The sequence below is a fragment of the Chrysochloris asiatica genome, unplaced genomic scaffold (assembly GCF_000296735.1).
Source record: "Chrysochloris asiatica unplaced genomic scaffold, ChrAsi1.0 scaffold00016, whole genome shotgun sequence".
Classification (NCBI taxonomy): Eukaryota; Metazoa; Chordata; class Mammalia; order Afrosoricida; family Chrysochloridae; genus Chrysochloris; species Chrysochloris asiatica.
In genome coordinates this window covers 17,391,584-17,404,063 of record NW_006408534.1, presented here as the reverse complement: position 1 = coordinate 17,404,063, position 12,480 = coordinate 17,391,584, and the positions used below count along the sequence as shown (strand labels likewise).

At 42.5% G+C, this 12,480-nt stretch overlaps 1 protein-coding gene across 2 annotated transcripts in view; it reads right to left on the bottom strand.

Annotated features, from left to right (window-relative positions):
• Positions 1-11,817, bottom strand: part of ATAD2B (ATPase family, AAA domain containing 2B) — a 235,328-nt gene extending 223,511 nt beyond the window's left edge. For both annotated transcript variants that reach the window (XM_006835245.1, XM_006835246.1), the window contains exon 1: positions 11,258-11,817. In XM_006835245.1, the coding sequence (XP_006835308.1) occupies positions 11,258-11,467 (210 nt within the window). In that variant the 5' untranslated portion in view covers positions 11,468-11,817. The remainder of the gene's footprint in view (positions 1-11,257) is intronic.
• Between the last annotated feature and the right edge of the window lie 663 nt (positions 11,818-12,480).

The window sequence follows — 12,480 nt, the reverse complement described above, 5'->3', positions numbered from 1 at the left end:
AACCTCATATGGATGCGAAAGCTTGACAGTGAATAAGGAAGACCGTAGAAGAATTGATGCTTTTGAGTTATGGTGTTGGAGAAGAATATTGAAAGTGCCATGGGCTGCCAAAAGTACCAACAGAGTGCTCCTTGGAGGCCAGGATGGCCAAACTTCATCGTCTCTCATACTTCGGACACATTGTCAGGAGGGACCAGTTGCTGGAGAAGGATATCATGTTTGGTAAGGTGGAGGGTCAGAGAAGAGGAAGACCTCCAATGAGATGGATTGGACAAGCAACAGCATCGATGGACTCAAGCGTGGCAACAGTAGTGAGGTAGGCCCAGGATCGGGCAGTGTTTCGTTCTGCTGTGCATAAGTCCACTAGTACCAACATTCAATAAGGTCGCTATGGGTTTGTACCAACTTGATGGCACCTAACAACAACAACTATCTGAAATTGATCAAACATGCAATCAAGGTGTATCAATTACTTGTGATTGGAAAGCGAAAGTTGGAAATAAAGAAGGAGCATTAGTTGGAAAATACAACCTTGGTGACAGGAACAATGCCAGAGATCATATGATAAAATTATGCAAACCCAAAGACCTATTCACTGAAAATACCATTTTACATAAAACATAGTGGTTACAAATTGGGCTGCTAACCTCAGGGTCAGCAGTTCGAAACTACCAGCTGTTCCGCAGGAGAAAGATGAGGCTTTCTGCCCCCATAAAGATTAACAGCATTGGAAACCCTGTAGAGGGTTTGCTATGAGTAGAAATCGACTACACGACACATAGCCACTACCATCAAACTGCAACTGTATACGTGGACCTTACCAAATGGAATATATAGAATCAAACTGACTACATCCGAGGAAAGAGACCATGGAGTTCAGTATCATCAGCCAGAACAAGGTCCAGAGCTGACTGTAGAGAGATGACCAACTGCTCACATGAAGCTCAAGTTGAACCTGAAGAAAAATTAACACTAGTACCAACATTCAATACATCCCACCTGAATTAAGAGACCATCTCAAGAGTAGATTTGATGCAATGAACACTACTAATGACAGAAGACCAGAAAAGTTGTAGAATGACATCAAGGACAGCATACAAGCGGCAAAAAGTCACTAAAAAAGAACAGAAAGAAAGAATACACCAAAATGGATATCAAAAGAGACTCTGAAACTCACTCTTGAACATAAAGTACCTAAAGCTAATGGAAGAAATGATGAAATAAAAGAGGTGAACAAAAAGAGCTGAATACAAGATTCTCAAAGGGCAGTCTGAGAAAACAAGTACTACAATGAGTATACAAAATCCAAGAGTTAAGAAAACAGAAGGAAAGAACTAGGCTCAGCATTTCTCAAGCTGAAAGAACTGAAGAAAAAATTCAAGCCTCGACTTGCAATGTTGAAGGGCAAAATATTGAACAGCGCAGGAAGTATCAAAAGAAGAAGGTAGGTAGATGCCTAATGACCTTGAGATGAGAGAGAGAAGAGGAAGGGCTGGCTGGTTTCAAGTTCAGGAAGATGTGTGAACTACTGAGCCTGAGGACACTGACCTAGCCACTGGGGACTAGAGTTAACAGTGAAGCAGCCAGCTGGTCTGGAGAGGGGGAGGCATGTGAGAACTCCCAAACTTGCAAACAGTACCCATTTGACCTAGCTTGGATAGCTTGCCAACCAAAATTCAACCAGATGATGATAAAGAAGTAAGATACAGGAAGCAAGTGTAAATTGCTACAATCTGATCAACTGTATCTTTGATTATGGAAGAAGTTGCCCAAAACTCCAACCAAACAGGGAAGGATTCTTCATATCAAGGATCAAGCATGAATCCTCAGTATACTGAGTTGATAGGAACAGGCAACTAAAGGTTTCAGCTATAAATATTGGGGTACTATAAAGGCGCAAGGAGCTCTGGTAGCGTAGTGGTTACGAATCAGGCTGCGAACCTTAAGATCAGCGGTTCGAAACTACCAGCCACTCCGCGGGAGAAAGATGAGGCTTTCTACTCCCGTAAAGATTTACACCCTCAGAAACCCTGTACAGGGTCGCTATGGGTCGGAACCGACTCGACGGCACTTAACAACAACAACATAAAGGTGCAAGGAGTCCTGGTGTGGCACTGTGGGTTAATGTACTGGATTCCAAGGTTGGTTTGAACTGCAAGTTCAGTGATTCAAGCTCACCAGCCACTCCTTGGAAACTCTATACAGGGTTGCTGTGAGTCGGAATCGACTTGACAGCACTTAACAACAACAACAAAGGAATGAAGTGGCTGGCTTACAAGCTTTCATGAGGGTGCTCAGTGTCAGAATGAAGGGAGTAAGACAGAAACCCTACTGAATAGTTTTCCTCTTGTCCAGATGGGACTGGTAATGAGGGAGATAGGATTTTATTATTCAATTGTGAGTTGTTATCAGGTCTAATGGCAACTGTCACAACTGTAAATATGGAAGAGGTGCAAAGAAAAGGGGGAAGTGAATCTGCCATTTCAGGAACAGAGGACCCTAGGATCATCAAGAGAGAAGAACATTAAAGGAACAAAGGATCCTAACCAGAAAAGCAGTAACAACAGAGATGGTGGCAGAGGCAATGGCATAGAGAGACAGAGCGGCAAAGGACAACAGACCCATGGACTGAGAAAGGCAGTGTGCCTGGGGGCAGGAGGATGGCTTGCAAAATATGCCCTTTGGACATTTAAACCAATATATATTTTTAATGTGGAATGTGTACATCACACACACACACACAAAAAGTAACAGAGACTGATGTCAGGGTCGCTATGGGTTGGAATCAACTCGGCACTTAACAACAACAACAAGGGTACATAGAGAGGATTGTAATCATTACAATGATTTGCTGAATGTAAAACTAATGATCTGTCTGTAAGCCTTCACTCACCTAATACACAATAAAAGCTTTTAAAAAAGATGATGATGGAAGGAATATAGAGAGTCACTGTCCCAAAACAAATTGGTCAATGCTCAACCACTTCAAGAGGTAGCATATGATCAAGAACTGATGGTACGGATGGGGAAAATCCAAAGTATACTAAAAAACATTCGGGAAAAACAGGCCTACAGAAATTGATAGAATAAACTGAGATCTTTCAATAAAGGATGCAGTGCTGGAAACACTCCCTGGTCTATATCAAGAAATGTGAAAGACAGCTATTTGGTCAACTGACTGAAGAGATTCACATTTGTGTCCATTCCAAAGAAAAGTGATCCAAGAGAATCAAAAGTTATTGAATAGTTATCATTAATATCAGTGCCCTGGTGGTACAGTGGTTTCAGCAATGGACTGCTAAACAAAAGGTCAGAGGTTTGAGCACATCAGCTGCTCAGTGGAAAAAAGATGACACAGTTGCTTCCACAAATTCACAGCTCTGGAAACCCTATGGGGCTGTTTCACTCTGTCCCATAGGGTAACTGTGAGTTGGAACTAACTCAATCACAGTGATTTGTTTTTGTTTTTTATCATCAATATCATGATGGTGGTGGTTATGTGCCGTGGAGTCAGTTCAAACTCACAGCAATCCTGCAGAGGGTTTCTGAGGCTATAAATCTTTACGGGAGCAGAAAGCCTCATCTTTCTCCCGCAGAACCACTGGTAGTTCTGAACTGCTGACCATGAGAACAGCCCAATCATACACAAATAAAAATTTTCTGGCAATAAATCAAAAACTATTACAGTGAAACATCAACAGCGAAGTGCCAGAAATTCAAACTGGATTCTAAATTAGACCTGGAATAAGAGCTATCATTGCAGATGTTAGAAGGATTTTGGTTGATAGCAGAGAATACCAAAAATACATTTATTTGTGTTTTATTAACAATGCAAAGGCATTCATTTATGGATAACACATTCTGGACAACATTACTAAGAATGGGAATTCTAGAACACATAATTATGCTCATGTGGAACCTGAATATGGAGTCATTTAAACTGTGTGGTTTAAAATCAGGAAAGGTGTGAGTCGGCATTGCATTCTTTTACCATACTTATTCAACCTGTATGTTGATCAAAAAAATCCAAGAAACTGGACTATATGAAGAAGAATGAAGCATCAGGACTGGAGGAAGACTCATTAGCAACCTGTGATACGCAGATGACACAACTTTACTTGTTGAATGAGAAGACCACTTAAAGCAGCACTGCCTGATGAAGGTAAAAGATTAGACCCTTCACGCCCAAACTTGCAGATAGTACCCATTTGACCTAGTTTCGATGGCTGGATGATCAGAACTCGACTAGAGGAAGATAAAAATATTTTGATAAAGGAAACAAGTGTAAATTGCTACAATTTGATGAACTTGACCTATACTTATGGAGGTAATAGCTTAAAATACTGAGAGGGAACAAATCTTCATATCAAGGATCATTCCCATCCTCTCTGTACACAGGGTTGATTGGGAGGGCAACTTAGACACTGGTTACCTAAAAAGGGGGTGGGGGGGCCTATAAAGGCACAAAGTGACTTGCTTACAAGTTTTCAAAAGAGAGTTTAGTTTCAGAGTGTGCAGGGGGAGGTAGAATCCCCACTGAATACTTTTCATCTTGTCTAGAAGGGTCTGGTGAAAGGAGATGGGGATAAGATTCTTATGATTCAATAGTGAGTAACTGTTATCATGAATAATTGAGATTGTCACACTGTAAAGGGTTTTTAACAAAAAGGGGGAGTAGTTAATGTCACAGTCCAGAAACAAAGGACCCTAGGACCATCAAGGAAGATGAACATGAGCAGAATACGGGACCCTATCCAGAGGCTGCGAACCGGAAGGTCAGCAGTTCGAAACTACCAGTTGCTCCACGGGAGAAAGATGAGGCGATCTGCTCCCGTAAAGATTTACAGCCTCGGAAACCCTATTCAGGGTCGCTATGGGTCGAAACCGACTCGACGGCACTTAACAACAACAACAACATCCAGAGAAGCAGCAACACCAGAGATGGAGGTAGAGATGGGGACATGAAGAGATAGAGCATCTGAGGACCCTAGATTCATGGAAAGAGAAAGGCTGTGTGCTGGCAGCCAGAAGACAGGCTTGCAGCATGCGTCCTTTTGTAGTTTAAATAATTATATATTTCTGAGTGTTTTTGTGTACATCCAAAAAATGAAAATTTAAAAAAAGAGGGAATAAAAGCAAATACTGTTGAATGATAACTGATGATGAATGGAGGAAACTGTAATCATTGCAATGAAATGAAATACAATAGGATGAGGGTAAAATCGAAATTCTCCCATGCAAACTATCACTCAATTCACAATAAAAACTTTAAAAAAAAAAAAAGATTAGACTCTTTAGTGTAGATTATATCTGGCATAAAGAAAATGAAACTCCTTATAACTTAATCAATAAGCAAGCTAAATGGCACTGAAATTGGAGTTGTCAAAATTTTCATTCTTCTTGGATCAACAATCAGTGCCCATGTAAATAGCAGTCAAAAAAAGAGCAAACAATGTATTGCTCTGGGCAAATCTGCAGCAAAAGAGCTCTTTTAAAATGTTAAAACACCAATAGTCACTTTGAGGACAAGGGTGCACCTGACCTAAGCCATGATATTTTCAATCACTGCTTACGCATGAGAAAGCTTGACAAGAAAAAAGACCAAAGTATAATTAGCACAAACTGTGGCGTGAGTAAAGAATAAAGAATATATCACTGACCATCAGAAAAACAAGCAAGTCTGTCATAGGGGAAGTACAACCAAAATGTTCTTTAGAAGTAGGGATGGCAAGACTTTGTCTGGCTTATTTTGGACACATCATCAGGAAACACAAATTACTAGAAAAACGCATTATGCTTGTTAAAATAGAAGGTTAGAGGGAAAAAGGGAGCCCCTTAATAAGATGGATTAACATAGGAGCTGCAATAATTGGCCCAAACATAAAAATGACTGTGAGAAAGGCAATGTTTTACTCTGCTAAACATAAGGTCACTATGAGTTGCAACCAACTCGATGGTACCTAGCTAGCAACACCTCAGTTGTTCCTGTTAGCTGCCACTGAGTCAACCTATACACAACAAGCCCATGAACAACAGAACCACATGCTATGGATCAGGCCACTGTAATCCACAGGGTTGATATTTCAGAAGATCGCCAGGCCTTTCTTCTCAGTCCACCTTAAGTCTGGAAGCGTCACTAGACCCTGTTCAACATCAGAGCAACATACAAGTCACCACTGACAATACAGGTAATAGCTGCACACAAGGTGCATTGGCCAGGAATCAAACCTGTGTCTACTGATTAGAAGCTGAGAATTCCACCACTGAACCACCAACAACCTCATATATACACACGCAAGGAGGCTCCAATTCTACTCATAGCAAGTGACTCATTGTGTGCTGTTATAATGCTGGAAGCTATGGACTAAATATCAAACATACCAACAATCATAAAGATGATACAGGACCAAGTAATATGTTATTCTGCTCATGTGGGAACACCATAAATTGTAGCTAACAGAAACTAACAATAGCATTGTATGAATGGTGCCTACCTGACTTTTGCAACATGGAAGCCCTAACCAGTGAACCACTGTATGCATGCCTACCTGGCGCATATATTTTAGTGTCAAACGTATTGCCACGAAGTTGATTCCTACTCATAGCAACCGTATAAGATAGAGTAGAACTGCCCTAGACAGTTCCAAGGCTATAATCTTTACAAAAGCAGAATGCCTCATCTTTCTCCCATGAAGGAGCTGCTGGTGGGTTCAAACTGCTAAGCTTTCAGTTAGCTGCTAAGCACTTAACCAGTACACCAACAGGGCTTATCATTTTAGTGTTGAACTCACAGCGACCCTGCATAGAGTTCCCGAGGAGCAGCTGGTAGGTTTGAGCTGCCAACCTAGCAGTTAGCAAGTCCAGCGCTCTAATCCTACAGTTGTTGCTGTTGTTAAGTGCTGTCGAGTCAGTTTTGACCCATAGAGGCCCCATATAGGGTTTCCAAAGAGCAGCTGGTGAGCTTGAACCACCAACTTTGTGGGCATTAGTCCACAGCGCCACTTATGTTTCTATCACTAAGCCTACCTACCAGGAGTCCTAGTGTGGTGCTGTGGGTTAATGTGCTGGACTGCAAGGTTGGTTTGAACTACAAAGTTGGTGGTTCAAGCTCACCAACCACTCCTTGGAAACCCTATGCAGGATCACTATGGGTCGGAATTGTCTGGATGGCACTCAACAACAACAAACCTACCTACCTAGTGTGGCGCCACCTCTCAGAAACCTTGTATTGGGTCACGTTTTAGTGTAGTAGCTGCTTAACACTTATTGAATGAACAATTAAGCCTCTCCATCAAACGCTAGGTTCTAGATTATCTCCAAATTTCTGTCTGGCCAAGATTAGAGAATATGTACATTTCATAGTATCTGAAACACCACTGTTTCCAAGATCCTATTTTGGGTCCCAGAATACAAACTAATAATGCTAAACATGTTTAATTTACTAGTATGTCTCTTACTAGCATGTATTATTACTAATGAGTTCTGGTGGCACTGTGGTGAAGAGTTCTGCTGAAAACTGAAGGGTTAGTGGTTGGTGGTCTGCTTCCCTAATGATTACAGCCCTTGGAAACTGTGGGGAAGATTCCTATAAGGTCGCTTGAGCTGGAATCGATTCAAAAGAAATAGTTTGCTTCTTATTTTAATTTTCACTGGCACTTAACAGCAACAAAATTGGTAGATTGGAAGCCCTGGTGGTGCAAAGGTTAAAGCGTTCAACTGCTAACCAAAAGGTGGGAACCTACCAGCCACTCACTGGAAAAAGGCCTATCTACTCCTGCAAAAATGTCAGCCTAGGAAATCCTGTAATGTAGTTCTACTCTGTTCCACAGAATCACTACAAGTTGAAATCAACTAACCTTCACACAACATCTTCGTTATATATGGCAGTCCCTGGTTGGCAAGAATGTTTAAGCACTGGACTACAAACTTGATAGATTAGCAATCCAAACCCGTCAGAGGCACCTTGGAAGACCGGCCTGGCAATCTGCTTCCAAAAAGTCACAGTCTTGAAAACTCTATGGAGTGCAATTCTAGTCTGCACACATAAAATCACCAAGAGTCGGAATCACAACCAACAATAACAATCTTCATATGTAACTATTACATAATATCATTACAAGAGAGTCACACCTTTTTTTCCATACGGAAAACATTTATCTCCTCTATAGAGCATGAAATTAAATGTATACACTGATATTTCCATATCACCAAGCAGAAAAAAAGGCAGTACCAAAAGGTACCAAACTTAAGTCACCTCATAAGGATTTTTCCCCAAGGACATCTTTAAAATAATGGGAATCAAAAATATTAACAACAATAATCTCTATACAACAGGCTTGCTTCTCTCCCTAAACTCCCAAAGCAACCCAGGGAAATCAGGCATCAATCTATTAATGAAAACCAATGTCTTCTAGTTCATACCCCGATAGGCTACTGTTCCCACTTTGGTTCCAATACAATCCTGGACACCACAATGTCAGATAGTCGAGTCTACACACATTATATTTCCTGACTGTAAGCAGTTCCTTCTTTACTTTTTCAGATACTGGTATAAACTACTGTTTAAAGAGCATCAAAGAGTACTGAAATAAAGAAACAGAGATGAGGCAATACAATATACATACATGATGATATGATATGATATAAAGTATGATACACAAGTGAGGAAGATCAAGCTAGATTTATATATTACCCTTACTGTTTACATGTTGCCTTCTACAAGCCATTTAACCTCCCTAGCCACTTAGTTTCCTCAGTTATAAAATGGGGGCATCATCATCTGCCTTAAAGGGCTGTTGCAAGGATTAAATGAGACAGGATTAAACAGTACCTGGTACAAATTAAATGCTAAGTAAATCTTAGGAAACATTCCCCTATAATACAAATATTCTACATGGGGAAAAGGCAAAACTATAGGTACAGTTTTTGGTACTACAGCTTTTAAGAACAAATCAAATGTCTGTAGATATAGTGAAGTCATTATGGAAAAAAAAGGGGGGAGCATAAAGGGTTAAGTGAACAGCTGTGCAAAAGTGAAGGAAAAAATCCTCCATTATATTTCTACAAAGAATACATTTCTTCATACAAATATCAGAGTTTCCTGAAGCAATAGCATGAGCAATCACTTTTTCTGTCAAATAAAACTTTAAGACACTAGCAAATATCTATTAAGACTCCATTGCCATCAAGGGTACTTTATGTACACCTAGAAGACAACTAAACTCCTATGACATCAAACCAACTTTACCAGAAGAGCTTACCGCGCTCACATCAGTCCTCTTCAAAAACATACACAAAGAAATGTTGTCTCTGTATAGTCCAAAAACTTAATAAACACAGTAGAATTACAACTCATCATAAAAGACCAATCACTGTGTATAATTAGTAAATCTCTAAAATCTCTGACAAACCGACTAGATCATTCCACCAATCTACTAGAGGGATAGCACTAATCTTAAAACAGAAAAACAAATATTTCAAAGGAAATCTTCATTAGCCTCTTATTATGGTTTTCAAGCATTTGTAAGAGGTCCTTAAAACATAGTTTCATTAGAATCCCCCTAGAAAGAGTTCTAATAGCTATCATTCTTCTAGCAATTTAAAAGCTTCCAAATGTTCATTTCTACATTATTGATTCCTTGCCTTTTAACATCCCCATAACAGCTGCTTGACAAATTACCTCACCTTATTCCTCAGGGAGTAAGAACAGCATGCTATCCATGAATTCAAAAATGGAACCACAAACTGATCAGTGACAGAGAGAGAACTGCTTCAGATGTTAGACACTTCTCTAATAGACTGGCCAGTTGTAGCAGGATACAATTAAATGCTCACATTCTAGATACTGATTTGTACTTAAGTATAGCAGGCAGAACTTTGCTTAAATTTACTTTTAGTTTAATATTTTTAAGACAGCTTCAGAAACTCAAGAACCTTGCACATTTTTTTGCCTAGTCTTCAGAATACTTATGCTGAATAGTTTGCACAATGTTCAGATTTAACTTTCTTATTTCAACCTAAGACATTGGTAAGCCCCAAAATATTCCACTAAGGCAGAATTTTAAAAACATTCTCCAGTTCAGAGTAATATGGTAAAATTACTGTTGCATTTGCCTAGATTCATTCTTATTCATGTCAGAACAGCCTATAGGGCACAAAGAGAAAAAACAAAGCAAACTTGTAGACCCTATAGAACATAAAAGTTGCTTTTCCCCATGAAAATAACAAAATGGTGTGGATTTAAAGACTTTTTAGATGAAAAACATTTCCCTGTCAAAGCACTTCCAGTTAAGTTAGCGTCTTTCTAGAAAGTAGCAACAGACTTCTGAATTTAAAACCAATTTCATAACAACACGGAACTCATTTAAAGTGATCATCTGGCTTAAGTTTTACACTGTAGGCAATAAAATTTCAAGAGTTTTCCAACACTTCAAAAACTGCCAGCACGCATTTATTCAATACCACTTTTGCAACTGCGATGTTACTTCACTTTTTGTGAACTATTCCCAGAACAAAAATGCAGACATCCAAGTAGCCATACACATTTGGGGTATGAATGCCTACTACCCAAAAATACTCGACAAATTTCTTTCATGCCCCCTTTGTGACCTGAAAGCTCTTTCTCTACAAGATCCTTGCTTAGCTAGCTGGATCTACAAGACAGAAACTACAATATCCTATGGGATCTCTCCTGCCTGGAGAGGCAATCGCGTCAATTTCGTTTTTAAACTTGGTGTCAACAGCAGCAGCTACAAACTTTTTTCAGCATCCCTGTCTAGCTGCCAACTGGAGCACTCTGTTCACTTCCTCACCAACTTGAACCACCCCCAAACAGTTTGAGAGTAAGCTGAAGTTAGACACTGACAAGAGCTGACACACTTTCAAGAAGGGTTTGACACCGCTGAAAACTTTCACTTCTCCTCTCCAGTCTTTCCACCAAGGGATTCCCGGCCCTTCGCTCTTGCTCCCCGAGAATCCCCCTCCGAGGCAGGACAAGGGTAAAGAAAGACTGTTTTAATGCCCCCGGCAAAGGTCTTCAAAGCCCTCTCCTCGCGGACCCAAGTTCTGTTCTTTACACAAAAGAGCCTGGGCAACAAAACTGTCGCGACCCTTCCTAGCCCGGTGACACCCTCCACTGCACCCGCAGACCCCGTCTCCAGCTGCCCGAGTGGCTTCCTGCCCCCAGCCCGGCCAGACAAAGCACCGGCGGCCGGGCCGAGACTTCCAAGCCTCCGGACACGGGCCGCCGCGCTCTTACCCGGGCCTCGTCCAGAGCGACGCCGCCGCTTCCCCCGGCCTTGGAGGCAGGGCAGCTGGCAGCGCGGGTCTTGGAGGAACGGGTCCGAGAGGAGATGAAATGGCTACTGCCTCCGGTCGCCCCAGGCTCTGCTCCGGCCCCAGGCCCAGGCCCAGGCCCAGGCGACTTGGACCCGAGAAGGCGCAGAGAGCTCTTCCGGGTGTTCACCATGGTCCGGCCAGGGGTACGGGATCCACGACGCGGCTGCCGCGCCCAGAAGAGACGAGTAGCCGGTCCACTGGCCGGGCACTCAGGGCCAGTGGTGCTGAGTCGGCCCGCGAGAGACGAGCCGGCCCGGACTCTGCAAAGCGCGGACGAGGACAGGCGAGAGTAAAATAGAGGAAAGGAAGTCGGCGTGAGAAGGCAGGTAGCGAGAGGCGAGAATGATGCTTCACACAGGCACACAGCCCCTCCGCCGGCTTCGCCCTCCTCAGCGGGAGCTGAGCGGAGCCGCCATTTCTGCCCCTTTCTCTCTCGTTCTAGCTCTCTCGCTCCGTGCGTCAAGGCTCAAGCGCCGCAGGGCCGACGCGACCGCTTCCGGCCGTGACCGCTGCGGGGCGCTGCAAGGCCTGCCAGCCCGTCCTTTCCCGGCTTCACCCTCCTCCACCCCTCCTTCGGCTCCCAGTAGGCCCCGCCCAGCAACGCGGCGTCAACTCTCTTCTACGAGCAAAGAGACGCTCTGGGCTGTCGTCTCTATGGTTTTCTAGTCTCGCCGGCAATCTAGGCTACACAGGGAGGTGGTGGGATGACCAGGCCGACAGCGTGAGCGTGGTAATTCATACAGGAGCCCGTCGCACCTTTTCAGGCCAGAGTACAACAGACACCCCTACCATCACCCTGGGTGACCTGGATAGAGCAAAGAGCGGCCAATAAAGGCGGAGAAGGGAGTGTCCGGGGCACGGTGATAAGGGCGCAGTTAAGTGAGTGGGAATCCCAGAGCTGTCTCAAGGCAAGATATTGAACTTGAGATACACTCTTTCATGGCTGTAAAAATGCAAATACGTATGGTAAAACATATGTGCAGTATCTGGCACACAGTAGCTTAAAAGCAAGACAGGGTCGTTTCCTACAACCTTAGATAGATCCCAGGTGGAACCACAAAGGAACTAATTCTGTTTACTCAAGTCTTAGACTTATCACTGTCCACCCCCTATCCCTTGAACCCAAAAATAAATAATTCGTGA